Source organism: Brachypodium distachyon, chromosome 3 (genome assembly GCF_000005505.3).
Source record: "Brachypodium distachyon strain Bd21 chromosome 3, Brachypodium_distachyon_v3.0, whole genome shotgun sequence".
Classification (NCBI taxonomy): Eukaryota; Viridiplantae; Streptophyta; class Magnoliopsida; order Poales; family Poaceae; genus Brachypodium; species Brachypodium distachyon.
The window spans coordinates 57164794-57181912 of NC_016133.3; the positions used below are offsets into that span (position 1 = coordinate 57164794).

The 17119-nt window shown below is 42.1% G+C and overlaps 2 protein-coding genes across 4 annotated transcripts; one reads left to right on the top strand and one right to left on the bottom strand.

The window, feature by feature from the left end:
* Nucleotides 1-12: 12 nt before the first annotated feature.
* LOC100826357 (mitogen-activated protein kinase kinase kinase 1) lies at nt 13-4973 on the bottom strand. 2 transcript variants are annotated; one of them, XM_024461227.1, is made up of 11 exons: nt 4541-4972; nt 3782-4435; nt 2805-2889; nt 2622-2684; nt 2218-2375; nt 1921-1996; nt 1779-1838; nt 1381-1485; nt 767-996; nt 571-635; nt 13-412 (listed from the first exon to the last, which is right to left on the bottom strand). In XM_024461227.1, exons 1-9 carry the CDS (start codon nt 4648-4650, stop codon nt 826-828), a joined length of 1482 nt encoding a protein of 493 aa, XP_024316995.1. In that variant the 5' UTR covers nt 4651-4972; the 3' UTR covers nt 13-412; nt 571-635; nt 767-825. The 2 variants fall into 2 exon arrangements, with proteins under 2 accessions (XP_024316995.1, XP_010236062.1); XM_010237760.3 differs by having other exon boundaries at nt 3782-4973.
* A 3431-nt stretch (nt 4974-8404) lies between these two features.
* Nucleotides 8405-15434, top strand: LOC100828599 (probable bifunctional methylthioribulose-1-phosphate dehydratase/enolase-phosphatase E1). Of its 2 annotated transcripts, none has more exons than XM_010237761.3 (12): nt 8405-8734; nt 10111-10247; nt 10330-10425; nt 10961-11080; nt 11385-11474; nt 12352-12513; nt 12952-13107; nt 13446-13595; nt 13674-13775; nt 14506-14615; nt 14707-14825; nt 14981-15434. In XM_010237761.3, the coding sequence occupies exons 1-12, from the start codon at nt 8509-8511 to the stop codon at nt 15070-15072; spliced, it is 1560 nt and encodes a 519-aa protein (XP_010236063.1). In that variant the 5' UTR covers nt 8405-8508; the 3' UTR covers nt 15073-15434. The 2 variants fall into 2 exon arrangements, with proteins under 2 accessions (XP_010236063.1, XP_010236064.1); XM_010237762.3 differs by having other exon boundaries at nt 12955-13107.
* Nucleotides 15435-17119: the final 1685 nt, after the last annotated feature.

Here is a 17119-nt window from a genome sequence, read left to right on the forward strand (position 1 = left end):
AAATTCTTGAACTTTTAAGGCAAACGGATTTTATTTCCACGTCAAACATGGGCAATACAGCCAGTTTACAACGGCAAACAGAAAGGGAACTGTAAAGGTGTGGCCGTGGGCAGCGACACGGTCAGAAAAGTGAACTGTTGACTGTTGTGCGAGCACTTGGCACTCGCACACATTAATACCTGCACTATCAACATCGTCGAATCCACAGTTTGACACCAGACCACAACTTCTAGTCTGGTCAAGATGTCAAATAATGAACGTAAACACTTGCAGCAGAAAGAGAGAGGGTGGGAGAAACAAGGCAAGCCCAAGTATAACACCAATGTAAAATGTTCTTCATCTTCCCTTGAACGACTTCCCTTGTTTTCCTTCAAGCGTGTTGTATTGATGGACCATACTGGATTTCATAATTCTGTCCAAATAACATTTGTAATGTTAGCAAATTCATGGTATGCAGAGTGCATAGAGTAGGCATGGAGTAAACAACAGACAAACTCCAGGAGAATCGCATCCCAATCAGCAAACAAGGTATCTCCAAGTGAACATATCTTATCCATACCATGCACTTACCCATCAGTTTACAGACCCCCTCATTCCTCAGTATATTCCGCAGCTTTCCATAGGCAAATTAAAATCTACAAAATGCAATAGAGAGCACTCATTATGTTGCAAATGTAACCCACTCGATATTTTAATGTGTGAGTCAACCGAGATCAAAGCAAACCCATTTCTTAACTTAACGAAAAAAGAAGTGTGGAACACTTACCAGCTTATGTACAACAGTATAAGCAAATTTGTTAGCACCACAATTGTACATCAGACGCCTTAATGTTGCAGTGGTCTCTGCACAAAAGGGTGGTCGAACAGCTGAGCAGCAGATGGCCGGTCCTTTGGATTTGCTTGGACACACTTTGCTATGAAATCCCGTGCATCTTCTGATAATTTGTCGGGAATTTTTGGTGGTATTCCCCTACCGATTTTGAGCAAAGCATGTGTCTACATAGCCGGAGAGAAGACAGCATCATAGACAGTAACAATACACACCTCTGATTTGAGAAAATCACAAAATGCAAATAAAGGGAATGGATCTGCTATTTGTAAGTAGGCATTTCTGACTTCCAAATAAAACAAAAACATCCAAACAGGCATGAACAATATTATCCACATATTTTTAGGGTATTCACAATGCTTTATGATATTTGCACATACAAATATTATGGAATCTCTGATATTATTCACTTGGGAAGATATAGCCACCATTCTTTAAATTTTTAATGTAATTTAGTAGTTCCTGTACATCGGTGCATCTAACTTACAGTTCTTGTAGTGTTTAAAATGTAGTTGCTGTTCCAATAAACAAAAGGTCATAGAGACACGCACCCATTCCATATCAGGGTATGGAACTTTGCAGGTCAGCATCTCCAGAACTGTGCAGCCAAGACTCCAGATATCTGCTGGAGGCCCATGTGGCTTAGCCTTAGCAACCTGAATAAGAACATACCATGAGAGAAGGTACACATACTTGATATAGTAGGAAGAGAAGTACCGTGTTAAATGCAAAATATCACTTGCAATTTGCAAGTCCAAAGTGAATCCAATAACATTTCATGACAGACAAAAGTGACAATTTTGCTAATTAATGTTCCAAAAGCAACAGTTTCCTCATTATGCTTTTTTTTTGTTACGGGAAATGGTTTTTTAGTTGAATGTTTCAAAACACAAAAGGCAAGGCCAACATGATACGCAAAAGGCACCATAACACAACTGCATAGACTAACCTCAGGGGCCATCCAGAACACAGTTCCCTTGCTAGATCTTGCCTGGCTCAAAATTGACATCTGTGACATGGCAGATTAGAAAGAGAACAAAGTACAGTGATCATCAGCACAACATGCAGTACAAAGATAGCAAAGTAAATACCTCCTTCGCAAGCCCAAAATCAGCTAATTTGACCGACCCATTTGCATCAACTAGGATATTTGCACATTTGATATCTCTGTGTAACGAAGCAAATGAATAGGCTCTCAATAGCCAGCAAGAAATATAATATAGATAAGTAAATACTCCCTCCGTTCCTAAATACTTGTCGCTGTTTTAGTACAAGTTTGCACTAAAATAGCGACAAGTATTTAGGAACGGAGGAAGTACCTAACAATGGAAGAAAAAAGAAACAAAAGTAGGTTAGATTATCAATTTGATAGGCATTCTAGAACTCACCTGTGCAGCACATTCCGCTGATGTAGATAGTTCAAACCATTCAAAATCTGTCTTGTATATGCTGAGACTTGTGAATCTTGTAAACAGTATCTTTGATATAAAGCCGCCAAAGAGCCTTGACTCACAAGTTCAAGAAAAATATACAATTTTCCATCTTCCTGCAAGACATTCATCCCACCAGATTTAATTGCTAACATGTAGAATCAGCAGCTCATGTCAGAGAAAAATCGTTTACTCCGGAGAAAGCATGCAATGTTGAAGCAACATAAAATAAAATCCAGCAGAGGAATCTCTATACATGGGCCAAATCCCAGAAGGAAAACAACAGAAAGTAATGAATAGTACAGGCCAGTAATATTATTTTCGTACACGAATTTACGAGCCATAAGTAATCAAGGAACTACCTTGTCTGTTCCATAGTACTGAACTATATTGTCATGCTCCAAACGACTCAAGAGGGATACCTCCTGAAACCAAATGATTCACAACTTATCTCAGTGACATTGAGAAAAAACATTATTTGGTCTTGTGTTCAAAGCAGTGTTAACTGACATAATTACTCAACTATGCCATAACCCACAACTTACATGCTCAAGCTGTATGATGCGCTGTTTTGCATTGATTCCTTGGTCAATTAATGACACCTCCTTGACAGCAAAGAAAAACCCATCACTGTAAAAGCAATGTTAAAAGCAGTCAGCGGAATATTTGGTTGCACCGCATGCAGGCAGACATGCATTTAGAGTTCTGCACAGAACGCTCAACAGATGAAATTGCATTCTCAGAAAGTGGTGTGGGTGATATCCAGCCATCCAGGTATGACTCCAATATATTTATGCAAAGCTTCACTTAGTTAATTTAATGTTCCCATATGAATGAGTACATTACCAATTTGGTGTGTCTTTCACAATTGCACATGATGTCAGAAAAAATGTTGCATTGTTATGTGTAACTTCATTTTTTCTGAATGATTCACTTAACCAAGCCTAGAATTAAATAATCTAACCAGTTGCAATGGATCAAACCAATTGCGCAGTTCTAATGCTTGCCTACATCCAGACCAATGCACAACATAAAACCAGTAGAGAACAACTAAATGGGCCAGTGAATCTAACACTTAGTTTCTGGTACATTGGAACCTTATAGCATTGAAGGTGATGGAAAGACTGTTATTCGACCCCCAAAAATCCTAGGATATCCTTCCACTAGTTGGCACCTGTGAATTGGTTAAGTCGAAAGCAGACACATCACATCCTTAACCAATCTCAGTAATAATCTACCAAAGTTATATTCTTCTCAATGATGTCAAGGCCCAAAACCTAAAGGTCAAGGTTCAAACCCCGAAGGAATCATAGTCGAAAAAGAAACAGAAAACTCCCACAACCTGTAGACGGTGGGAATCGAACTGGTCATGGTGACAGAGACAAGGTGCCACACCTCTAGGCTATGCTATGCTTGGGTAAGAATGGTAATTGACTTCAATGATGAAACATAAATACTCCGATGGTACTGATTTCTAAAATGAAATATCTAATCTTCAGGAAGTAGGCATATGAAAACTTACTCACTCATCGCCTCATAGACCGACCCAAATGATCCGCTCCCGATATGCCCTCCCTTGACCCAGGACGTGATGGTTCTCCTAAACCGCCTATTTGGCGAAGGCGAAAACAGACGCTCAATGTCAAGTGAAGTGGACTCTGCTGCAACAACGAGAGGCAAAGCACTGGTAGTCTCCCTTGTGGCCTCCACAACGACGCCCCTTCTCCTCTCCTCTCGTAACGCATCTACTTTGGCAATTTTGTCATCCTCCTTGTCTTGGACTGCATTCTCAGGCTTCGACGCACGAGTGATCGCTCGTGTAGAGGTTTCTACAATCTCCAACTCGACCAATTTGCGGCTTGATTCAGCTCTAGGTCCTTGATGATTTCTTGCGTTAACTTGCATAGTCTCCGATTGTACTAATTTGCCATCATCCCCCTCCCCAGCTCTCTCCATCCTCGCGGCGACCACGACAACGCCGGGTCCAGAAACTTGTGGGTTCTCGGGTGGCGACGAGGACGAAGCTTCGGGTCGTGCTGCAGGGGTCTGCTCCTGCTTTTCCAGCGACGCGCGGCGGCGGGCGGCGTTGGGGAGGTGGGACATGGCGGCGGCGTAGACGGCCGGCGGGATGGTGAAGTCGTCGGTGCTGGAGAGCCCGAGCTTGCGCAGGAGCTCGGCGACCTCCTCCGCGCCGCCGTGGCCGCCGCGGATGCGGAAGCTGGGCTGCGGCGGGTACCCGCGCCCGCCCCCGCCCCCGGAGGCGCCGCCGAGCTGGAGCTCGCCGTAGGCCACGAGGTCGTCGTCGCCGTCCTCGCCCTCCGCCGAGTAGGAGGAGTTCCTCATGGCGTTGATGCGCGCCAGCTGGGGCCGCGGCCGCCGCGGCGTGCCCATGGCGATGGCCGGATTGCGTTTGCGTGGGGGGCCGAGACGCGTCCGCGCGTGAGTGGGGTTTGACTCGGGAAGAGGGTTGTTTGGGGTTGGGGGGCTAGTGCGACGACGGCCACGCGGCGCTTTTGAGTTTTGATGAGAAGTGGTAGTCGCTGTGCTATTGCTATTGTTTTCTATAACGTCGAGAGGGACGGACGCGCTCAGCGGAGCGTCGCTTGCGACCAGGTCGGCGGCGGGTGGCGGCGGCGGGAGGAAGGAGCAGGTCGTATGTGTGTATATACGGAGTCGCTTGTTCTATCTTCCCCGCCGCGTTTCTCCAGTGGTCCCCGGGAAGGAACAACCAAAGCAAAGCAAAAAAGAAAGGATGGATAACCCGCGGCGGGTCGAACGGAACGAGTGGACCGTGGCCCGGTCAGCTGGACCTGCTGGAGATGATGGACGTTTCGTTAAGGACAAAAGCAGTCATTTTGCTAAAAAAAAAGGACAAAAGCAGTCGAGATCGGAAGTTCTCGTCTGTGTCACACCGGCTACCACTCTTCTTGCATAGGTCTTCTCCAGTTCTCCGGCCTCCGACGCAGACACGACACGCGTCCCTTTTTCAATTGCTCGTCCTTTTCCGACGATGACTTCCCCCGGCCGGCTGGTGGGTTCAACGCCGGAGTCCGGAGATGCTGCCTTCCCATCTCCGCTTCCCTCGTCGCGCGAAGCCCGAACCAAACTTTAGCTCTTGTTAGCTCGTTTGGCATCATTTTTTTTTCATTTCATTTAGTAAAAATGATATGAAAACAACGCTTTGTAAAATCATTAGTTCAATGCTGCAAGTCACACACACATTTATTTTCAGAACCACTCTTGTGATCTCTCATTTTCGATTGAATTGTTAGAACCAAGGTGTTTCCCAACGTTTTGGTTTAAGAATTACTACTACTTATTTTTTTGTCACAATCGAAGAGTGGATGAACAAATCCATCAGAGCAGTACACTCCAAATGGCAGATAAAATAAGATCCACAATTCAGAAGCAGAGTGAGAGCTGTAGTCTCACTCTAGTTTCTGCTAGCACCCACAACCTAAAACACACGTTGGGATCGGTCTTGCTCGATACTTGCACGATAAAAAGATATCACATGGAATGCAGTAGTGACATTTTGATACCGGGATCAGCTGATCACAGTCTGAGGCACTGAGGATGTCAGCCCAAAACTCCCATTGCACACCAAAAGACCAATTCCTGTTGCCGCCTATTCCCTATATTTTGTCCAAATCGGACAATATAGAAGTTCATGTTTTTCCGGCCGTGCAAACAAGAAAAACATTGCTTGCTAGAGTGTGACTGTCTAAGAACACTTAGGTTGGAACATGTTTTCTTCAATTCCCGTCCATCGTTAATATAGGAGAAGAAATTATGTGTGGGAATAGATGAGGACATGTAGGCGTTGTTTTCCCCCTGTCTTTGAATGAGTAGTAGCTGAGTATGTGAACTCAATTTTTTTTTCACAATAAATGAGGGGAGAAGTTTCCCCACCTGATCACATTACTCAAACTATAAGTGTTGCATGTTCATGAGGTTCGAGGATAGGTATGCAGCGGCTACCATTAGGTCGACCTTCTTTAGCCAACGTGACAACATCGTGGTGTGTCCTCAAATGATGTTCGTAAGGATTATATTGTACAATGTATACCATTGAATTCGTCATTGAATATTTTTTTTAAATATTTTTTGTCATATAAATTACGTCTCGTTAGTTAAATTGGTGGCCTAAAAACACGGGGATGAAGTATTTCGCACATGGCTGTATGACTTAGACCGGCGAGCCAAACTTGTTACTCCCTCTGTCCAGGAAAGGATGTCGCGTCCTCCTCCACCTCCAGCGCGATTCAAATTTTGCAAAAAACTCCCCCAAACGTCCGGATCATTTGAAATTTGGAATTCAAACCTGAAATTCAAAACCAAATATTCCCATCGCGCTGCCCTCCGTCTTTGTCCCGCTGTCGTCGCGCCGCCGGAGGCAAGCACAGCTCCTGCCGGCCTCCCGCCAGAGCACGCAGACGTGCAGATCCATCGTGCCGCCTTCCCATCCGTCGCCTTCCTGCTGTCCTCGCGCCACCGGAGGCACGCGGAGCTCCCGCCGACCTCCCGTCAAAGCTCGTGGATGCGCCCGGCGGAGGGCGGGGGGCCTGCTCGCCGCGCTCCATCCTTCGTCTTCAGCCGCCTCCGCAGTTCCCTCCTCCGCGGCTCCCTCGCCGTCAGCCACCACTCCGTCAAGGACGAGGACCTGGACCTCTGAGGTCGCCGAGGACCTGGACGAGGACGAGGTCGTCGCCTTCCTCTAAGGACGAGGACAAGGTCGCCGCCTTCCTCTGATCCTCAATTTCAATCCCTGCAGAGCTTGCGTCGGGTTCAATTTCACTGAACAAATTCTGAGTACAAGCAAAATCATTATCGTTGCTAAAATTCAAGCTGCAGAGACCCGACTACAAGCAAAATTGAGGCCCAGGTGCCTGTCTTGGACATTTCAGAACTGAATTTATGCCTGTACTGTGCTTACCTGAACTGAAGTTGGACAATTCACTGAACTTAAGCAAATTTGAGGCTGCAGCTGCGCCTGAACCTGAACTGAATTGAAGTTGTGATTAAAGTCTCTGCAATTGTGCCTAATCCTGAACTGCAGTTGTAACAGCATTGGCAAAGTTCATTGGAATAGAATACAGATCAGAGTTCTCATGTGGCTAGACTTATTTTCTTTTTGTTTGTCTCCATTCTCTGCCCATGTGGCTAAAATCCTAGATTAATGGAACATAGAATTCTTGTTCTCCTTACAGTTTAGTTTAGAGTGTAAATCTGCTTCAATAAATAGTGATGTTGTTAATGGGTGATTTCTATGATGATTTCTGAAACATTTCTATATTCTTTGTATGCATCTTACCACAATGAATGTGTTTTTTAGCATCTATCTCTGTATCAGAAAACATAATGATGAAATTCATCACTGTACTTGTACTGCAGATTAGGAACAATGATGAAATTGGATGCTCTATCAATGCTTTCCAATGAGTAAGTTTCAATAAGCTCTGATCTATAATGACAAATTCATCATGTCAAGGAATAAAATTAACATTCTCTTTGCACAGTTATATGAATAAACAAATTGTTGGCGACAAACTATGTGAGTTGGTTTCCAAGAGGAAGAAGCTACCCCATGGAGCATTGGATATGTGGAAATATAACAGGATGTGTCAAAAGGACATCTTCTCCGAACCAATGGTACACGGTAAGCTACTATGCTCGATTAAGTTGTTGTACGAAGTATTCTTGTTCTCAAAAGGAACCATGTCATGCCCACAATCTTGCTCTTTTGCAGAAATGTGTACTGACCTATATAACACCTACAATGCTGTGTTCCCTCGGATTCCGGTGGAAACTTGTTACTATACTAGTTTAGTTTTGAATATCCGGTGGAAACAAACAAAGCCGACAACAATAACTAAATTTCAAATCAAGCTTGCAGTTTAAAAGTTGAAGGCATGCATCATGCATGCATGTGACAGGGGCAGGTGTGCAGTGTTGGCGTCCGTTTATACCCCGCCCCAATTATTCCCGTCCCGTTGGATCATGGATGGCTGGGTTCAACTATTCTCTGCACGTCAGAGAAAAAGAAAAGAAAAAACGATTCTCTTCAAACACAAGACTGACACCCGGGCCCGGGCCACGGAACGGCGGCATCAATCCAGCGAACCACAGGCAGCGACGGCACGGCACTAATCGAGCCGCCTATTCATCCGAGAGCGGTCCAAGCAGCAGCGCGAGCATATAGACCACGGTCACACACCAGTCCCCAAAGGGAGGCGGGACTCGGGAGCCATGGCGAGCGTCGGCGTCGGCGGCGAGGCTCCTGCGGCGGAGACGATGGCGTCGGAGGCGTACCTGGCGGGCGACGCGGTGAGGGAGGCGCGGGAGCTGGTGGCGGAGCTCTGCCGCCACTTCTACTTGCAGGGGTGGGTCACCGGCACCGGCGGCAGCATCACAGTCAAGGCCAACGACCCCGCCGTGCCCCTCGCGCAGCAGCTCATCATCATGTCCCCCTCCGGTAACTACCGCCTGCCTTCCTCCACTTACTCCCTCTCTGTTTCTGATGGCCATCGCGGCACGCCCCACCTGTTCGATGAATTGTCACTGTGGGTTTTATCAATTCCCAGTCCGTGAGGGACTAATGGATGGCGGATATTGTTCGACGCGTGCATCGAGGTTGCTGTTTGCTCCTTCCGCTCAGGTGCATGGTGCTGGGTGAAGTGAGCTTTTCATGGGTGTGCGATTGGTCAGATGATGTTTTCTGTACGAGCCTCTGCAATAAGCTCCTGGAGCTTGTACTGACATCACCTATTTGGTCAAGTGATAGATTTTTTTTTTGAGAGGATCAAGTGATAGATTGAATCCATGCCAAAGTGTTCTGCATAACAAATCCGTTCAATTTGGTTGGACTTGAGCATGTGGAAGGTTTAGTGCCTATTTCACTGGGTGCCATATTTTTTTTAGATCTGATTCGATTCACGACAAGTGGTCATCTATGCATATATAGTTACGCAAATGTCATTTTTTTCCCCCACCTGATATCTTCATGCCTTAACAGCCTACAATTTTTTTTTCTGGGCACTGAGCCATATAAAATCATAACATTGTTGGTGTCTAATAGGGTAAGGAAGAGAGTGTTGGCATGTCGTGCTCACATTCTTTCAGATGTTGTTTAGGGGAATAGAGAACAAGCATTGTTTTCTTAAAAAAAGAGTACCTTATTGGTAGAAAACTTTAGGTTGAACATTGTTTATCCAAATGGGAAAATTGGTCTGCATTTTTTCTAATGTTTTCTTGAGCGACAAAAATGTGCCAGCAAAAATAAACAATCTCAAAGATGGGAAGGCCAAGTAAAATTTGAAGTTAAGAGACTCGAAATGTAATCTGCCTGTAATTCAGAAGTCATTTAGGTAAAGTTGTATTATAGATATTTATTGAAAGCTCTATGGTGGCAATAAGTTTCCGTGAAGCCAAAATATGGATGTCACTTGAAATATTTTCTGTAAACTTATGCAAAAATAGTTCCACATGAAAAATTTCTGTAATGTTTATGCACAAATTCATATAAAAATAACAACCAAAGTTGTATCTTCTTGAACAAAAGTAAACCCTCTATTTAGGAAAGGAGAAGTACTCATAGAAATTTGAATTTATAAATGCATATTACCGTGCTTATACCTCATCGCAGATCTGCCTTCCAACTCCAAGCAGGTGTGTATGATGTGATCTATTTTTGGGCTGCACTCTTAGATACTATGATTATGAAGAAGTATTGTTGTATTACCTCTTGATTAACGATAGGAATAATATCTATTGTTGAGATTCTCAAGGAAAGCATGATTTTGTACCACATACTCTACCTGTACTGAGCATTATGGTTGTTATCATTTATAGGTGTGCAGAAGGAGAGGATGGTGGCCGAGGACATGTATGTGATGTCAGCAGATGGCAAGGTGCTTTCTGCACCAGTAGCGAAACCATGGCCGCACAAGCATCCAAAGTGTTCAGATTGTGCCCCTCTTTTCATGAAGGTTGTACATGTTATCCTTGGCTTACCCTGTTCTATTGCTCAGATTGTTTTTCCGGTAGTCTAATTTCCTTGGTGTTTTGCAGTCTTATCTAATGAGAGGAGCTGGGGCTGTGATTCATAGCCATGGAATTGAGACTTGCATTGCAACAATGCTCGATCCTGGTGCAAAGGAGTTCAGGGTGAATCCTCCTAGTCTCCTTTATCTTTTCTGTGAAATTAGCTAAAGTTCGGAGTCTCCCTTCACGATTTCCATGAAATTTAGGGCAATTCGTACTAAATGATGCAGTGGTAAAAACTAAAAAGTAAACACATCCTATGCAATATTGCAATACTAAGATAAGATTTGACGCAAGGACAGCTCGGCCACCCATGAGAAATGCGTATGGTTAATACATTGATTGGAAAATTCTTATGATGGAGTACTGGTGACATGGTTTGCCTTCAACGTAGAATGTAGATCGGACACCAATCAGAAAAAAACAAGAGAATATGGGACATGCTAACATGTCTGAGTTCTCAAGATACCAGTTGACATGTGGGCTAGTTTGTTTGTAATATGCTAATAGGTAACTGTAACACTAATTGGATGCACTGTTTTAAAATTTTATCTATGTGATAGCCACGGTCTACAACCCACAGTGGTAATATATGCTGTTTGTCAGTCTCAGTATAGTGATACTTATTTGACCATATACTCTGCTGACGTTACTACAGATAACACATATGGAAATGATTAAAGGAATCAAAGGTCATGGCTACAACGATGAATTGGTGATTCCTATAATTGAGAATACTCCTTATGAGTACGAGCTCACAGACTCTCTAGCTGCAGCGGTATGCTACGAATGTCTTTTTGTTTCAAGTTTGGATTGATTCATTATCAGGAAATCCAACCTAACAATGCTTTATAGTAATTCTCATGAATCTGTGCAAATAAATAAATATGTTTCTAACAATGGGTTTAGGCAACTTGTAATAGCACCATCTCATTCATTTGATCATTTAGTCTTTACCTTATAATTAGCTAACTAAAGGGCACACATAATTCTTTTATATTATAAAGAGTTCGAGCAACTAGGTTAGGATTTTAGCAGTATTTGGGATGGATTTGATAGCAACTGATGCAAGGTTATGACAGATTGCAGCGTACCCAAAGGCAACTGCTGTCCTGGTTAGGAACCATGGAATTTATGTTTGGGGTGATTCCTGGATCAATGCAAAGACACAGGTACATTCTTTTCTCTACCGCATAGATTTGAGCATTAGTTTTGAGATTCAGGTGCTGATTGTTAGCTAGCATGCTTCTCATGGTTGCTCTTTGTAATCATTCTTGGTTAGCATTTCCTTCAAAAAAAAGATTGATCTCCATATGTACTTTCTGAAATTTAACCATCAAGTATTTATAACAATCTATATTGGACATGTGGAAACTATATTAGTAGTAGATTTGTTGTTAAAAGCACTTTCCTAATTATACTTCTATTAATTTGGTACTAACCTAGTTGAAGTGACTTGTAGGAGATGGTGAAAAGGAAAACTCAATAACATCATTAAAATAGAACAAAAGAATACTATAGTATGCAGCATTATGATTAAGTGGCATGTAAGAGCTTTCTGCGCTAGATTTACTCTTCTATTGACTTATGTTTGTATTCATGGCAGTATTAATTTTCCATATAAAATACAAATATTAACGTCATTGTATACTGATAAGGTGAATGAATGTTGTTGCCCAGCATAGGTCTTGCTTGCTAATTTGAATATAGTTTGTACTTATTAGGATCCACAATTGAATGAAGTAGGGCCTGAAATGACCTGATTTTGTTTTGATGATTTTGATCAATCCCCATTCTCCAGTGCTGCATGAGTTGCGCTTACCAACCTAAGGTTATTTAAATGACATTTGAATTATCTTGGACTAGATCCTACCACAAGTAAAAGAAAGAGCAAATTGTTCCTAAGTATTAACATCAATCCTGCCATTGGTATTAGTTTTGTGATGATAGGTCTTGTACATGTTGTGGTTATATGCGTTATGTTGAGGGATAACTCTTATGGTTCCTGGGATTTATATAATCAATGAATGTTATGACCTTACTTTTCAGGCTGAATGCTATCATTATCTTCTTGATGCTGCTATCAAGCTCCATCAGTTGGGCATTGACTGGACAACTCCTGAGCATGGTCCAATAAACAGTGCCAAAAGACTGCGCACTTTACTTAGTCCTGGCATCCCTAATGGATGTCATCCTGCTGACTCATCAAAGGTAAGGTCTTTGTCCCTAGTAATTTGAGAATACACCTTGTTTTGTGGTAGGGTGTGTTTGGTTCTTGTCCAAAGTTTGCCCTACCAAAATTTTGGCAACCTATATTATTTTGGTCCTTGTTTGGTTGATAGCCAAAAAATTGGTTGCCAAAGGAATCTTGCCAACCTCCTCAAATCTCCATTCACAAATCTTGCCAACTTTTTGGCCAACCATGGGCCAACAAATTCTTGGCCAAATATTTGGCTAGCCAATTGTTGGCAAAAATTGGCATGGCATACATGGGCAAGATTCAAACACACCCTAGATCAATGTAACGTTTGCAGCTGTAGTTATTATTGTTCGTGTGTTTTCTTAACTGCTTTGTGATTGATATGTCTGGTCCACTTGACTGTCTGACTTATTTCATGAATACCAGTACTCATACTTTTCCATTTGCAGCAGTGTGTGGTGCTTGATATCGAGGGAACTACAACTCCAATATCTTTTGTGACTGATGTCATGTTTCCTTATGCCCGTGACAATGTGCGAAAGCATCTGACATGTACATATGATTCCGAAGAAACCAAAGAAGACATCAAACTGTTACGCATCCAAGTAAGTTAGTACATGATATTAATCTGCATCGTTCCAAAAATAGAGGATGTTTTTGACTTTGCAGTCTCGGATATGCAACTTTGAGCATTACATTTTGTATGAATATGCAACGTGCAAGTAACAATCACAATTAAAAGGAAATTGTGTTTTCTTTTCCTTTACAAGTCTTATGGTACCCTAAATAGTTCTTCATTAGTTGTCAAAGGTAGAGAAGTTTGACTGCATGCTTTCTAAAGCGTGTCTATTTTGGAATGGAGGTAGTGCGTTATATTTGACTGATCTTGCACAATCTATTTTGTTCTATTGTAGTTCTAACAGGCTAGCAACCAATTATTCAGGTTGAAGACGACCTGGCGAATGGAATTGTTGGGGCTACTCCAATTCCACGTGATGATGCTGGCAAAGAAGAGGTTATCAATTCATTAGTGGCTAATGTTGAATCAATGATCAAAGCAGACAGGAAGATTACATCGTTGAAACAACTTCAGGTACCTTAATTCACATTGCTTTCCACTTCTGGAAGGGGATATCATTTTCTTTTGACAAATTTTTATTGCTAATTCCAGGGTCATATATGGAGAACTGGATTTGAAAGGAAAGAACTGCAAGGGGTCGTGTTTGAGGATGTTCCTGAGGCACTAAAGAACTGGCATTCGAGCGGTACAAAGGTATATATATTTGGTGAAACTCCTGTGGAAGTGTGAACTTTAGACTTTTGAGCTATTAAAACTTTTTTCATTAGATGTGCTTATTATCCATACTTCGCAACTGATTAGAGTGGCTTAGGTAAGAAAGTTTACTGCTGAGTTAAGAGTCTCGAAACAAATCCCATTACAGATCTGTGGACTTAATTATTCACAGCAAATAGTCACTTTTGTGATGTATGTTCAACTATTGGGATGGTCAATTGGTCATCAAGCGGATTCACTTATTGCCCTGTTCATTTGTTCTATTTTCACATGCAGGAATGATGCATGCAAGAAATATAGATTAAAATGAAAGTAAATTGATGCTACAAAACTCCTGAACGTTCACAATTCTGTGAAATCTAATTGTTTATCTGTTGGCAGGTTGCAGAAGTCCTACTAGATTTAGCGAAACATTTAGAGAAGCACAGGAAAAAAAAATCTGATGGGAGAAAAGAATGTTAGTTGAACACCGTGGATGTAACGGAGCTTGAGCTGTGTTATACTCAAAAGAAATATGCAAGAAAAGGAGTAAAGAAGAAAAATGATATATTTAATAAACATTGAGTTGGTTCATTCATGTGACATGATTGTAAAATACAAAGTGGTCGTTAAGTTATAGCTTCAAATGTACGTCATGTATCTTGTGTGTACATTCTTAAGTTTATTTAGTGTTCAGACATTTGATACAAAACTATATACTTGTTGGTAGGTGTACATATACTCAAGTGGCAGTAGAGAGGCACAGAAACTACTGTTTGGACATACAACCTATGGTGATCTGCGACAATTTCTGTGTGGTTTCTTTGACACCACAACCGGGTAAGAACTCCATTTTCTTGTTCCATTTATCTTGCTACCGGTCTATTCAGAAGTGAATTTGGAATTCTGATTCTCTCTGTCATACACACAGAAACAAAAGAGAAGCAAGGAGTTACTTCGAGATCTCTCAGTCACTTGGGGTTGACAAGCCATCTCAAATCTTATTCATCACAGATGTCTTCCAAGAAGCCATCGCTGCAAAGAGTGCAGGTAATGGCTAGTTGCCCTCTATAATATCGGGACCTTTGTAGATAAATTATACTCCTACAGAATGTTTCATACTTTGCTTCTATCATTAGTTACTCCTCTTCTCTCTTGAGAGAAGACTTGGGTTTCACTGTTTATCTGACATTTTATCTTTTCAGGTTTCGAGGTAATAATCTCCATCCGCCCCGGAAATGCACCACTTCCTGAGAATCATGGTTTCCGGACTGTCAATTTTTTCAGTGAGATCTGACAATTGTGCAAGAGAAGAACAGGCCGGGAAATTACGTTTGGGTATGTAGAGTGAGAGTGCTCTGTAACAGCAATATAACGCCTAGCATGGCATCAGAATGCAATAAAAACCATGGTGGCAAAATAAAAGGAAGAAATGCAAGTAAAACAGAATGCTCTCGAGGGCGTAAGAGCCTTTCTGTCATTGTTAGTACGCCTGTATCATGTGCCATCCGTTTATGGTTCTGTAGCTCACTGCAACTGCAAATAGAATGATATCGTTGTGCAGGTTGAGCTCCCTTTGTTTATTTTCTGGTCATGTCGTGTCGTCGGTCGAATTTAACTTGTTGGCGATGTTTCCAATTCTTAAGGTGATTTCTTTGAGGATGTAATCACCAGCTGCAACGAAGATATTCAGCCGATCAGGCGAGAGTTGTAGCTAGTGACGTGGCTAATTCAGCTGCCCAAAAAAACAGACGCTGACATCTCCTAGGAGCTTTTTTAATATCGCGCGGGATGAAGCCACTGCAATTAATCTGCTTATTGAGACGGTGATAGGTAGGATGTTGAGACAGATATTAGGTTTGCTACAGGAGAAAATGGAGATCCGAGGCCGAGGGAGAATCGAGGTAGGACTAAAGCTTGGGAAAGAAGGCGATTATGTACTCCTGTAAAGATCTCAATCAACGATGGTGGTCCTTCATCTTCAAACTGCACCTCCATTTGATTAGACCAGTTGATTGATACGTTGGTGGTTTATATCATCTAATCTAATCTAAGACATCAAATCATAGTACAACGTATATTTTTAAAACATGTATTGTATTGGTTGATTGACTTTTCATTCTCCTAAATTACAGCAGCTTGTTCAAAGGTGTCTTGTGGGGTTGCTCCGGTGCTTGCTATCTCGGCTTCACATGCTTCTTCAGCTGGTGTGGGATGAAAGAAAGAGGACTGTGCTGGCAGCTAGCTCACTATGAGCCGGATGGGCTTCTTGATTAGGGGTAGATGTGAATAAAGCCTACTGCAGGAGGATGATCCACTGAGTTGTTCCTCAGTCCATTGCAGCTTTTTTTCTTGCGACTCAGCAGTTCCTTCGGTTTGTGCACTAGACTCATTTGCATTGGCCTCATCATAAGTATATAGGGTTTTTTATTGAATCCATGAGTAGGCAAGGGACAACTTAGCGGACCGATACATCTTAGTCTTTTTAGGAGCAGAATCTAAGCAAATGGACAGTAACAATCATGTAATATCAATTTAATGGGATTATCATTGAGAGCGGCTTCCAATTGCTTGGAAATTCTCAGTTGTACGAGGAATTTGATGTGGAGCAAAAATATTTTATCAAGAAATTGAAAAACTTCCACGTGGTCGATGGTAAAGAAAAAGTATTGTTTTTAATATTTTTCACCGCGTAGCTCAAACCAGACGCGATGTAATATTCAAACTTACGGTTAACATTCTAAGTAATATAGAGCAAATATGTGGACTGGTCAAAAATAAAAATCGTATCAATGTAGTTGTGTGCATCAAACGATGAATCTCCTTTTAAAAAAAGAGAAAAAAAGTTACAGATACTAGGATTGTAGCTCGAAAATCAACAAGCCTTAGCTATTCGTTGGATCGTTGGAGCAGCTTTAAAACAATTTGTAAGCCAAAGGATAAGCCATGGAAATTGTTCATTTGGTGAGTTATTCGATGCTTAATTAAATGCTTACTGAAAATGGGAATTTTCACGTGGGATAACCCTGATCCTTTTTGCATGTTCATGTAGAAAGAAACTCGGCCTTTCTTATATAGTCCCCTCTCGTTGTTCCAACCTCACCTCGGATCCAATGAATACGTAATCAATAAGCCATGAATGAAGAAGTAGTGGATTTAAGAGTCGAAGATAATAAAAACCGAGTTGTATCATATATTGGGCTTGAACACCGACTTAGAATGTCTCTCATATTCGGGCCTTGGGCTGCCACCTGGTAGCTGCGTGAGCATCTAAGAGATGGTTTTGCAATACTGCTCACAACACCTGATACACTGTAATAAACTATTTCCCGACGTTCCTAAAA

Excerpts from the sequence above, each read along its gene's own strand:
- LOC100828599 (XM_010237761.3), top strand. The coding sequence starts at position 8,509 with ATGGCGAGCGTCGGCGTCGGCGGCGAGGCTCCTGCGGCGGAGACGATG. Across the intron at positions 11,081-11,384 it reads CAGACTCTCTAGCTGCAGCG|ATTGCAGCGTACCCAAAGGC; the intron begins GTATGCTACGAA and ends AGGTTATGACAG. Across the intron at positions 13,776-14,505 it reads GGCATTCGAGCGGTACAAAG|GTGTACATATACTCAAGTGG; the intron begins GTATATATATTT and ends ACTTGTTGGTAG.
- LOC100826357 (XM_010237760.3), bottom strand. The coding sequence starts at position 4,650 with ATGGGCACGCCGCGGCGGCCGCGGCCCCAGCTGGCGCGCATCAACGCC. Across the intron at positions 2,890-3,781 it reads GTCTATGAGGCGATGAGTGA|TGATGGGTTTTTCTTTGCTG; the intron begins GTAAGTTTTCAT and ends TTGCTTTTACAG. Across the intron at positions 997-1,380 it reads CATACCCTGATATGGAATGG|ACACATGCTTTGCTCAAAAT; the intron begins GTGCGTGTCTCT and ends CCGGCTATGTAG.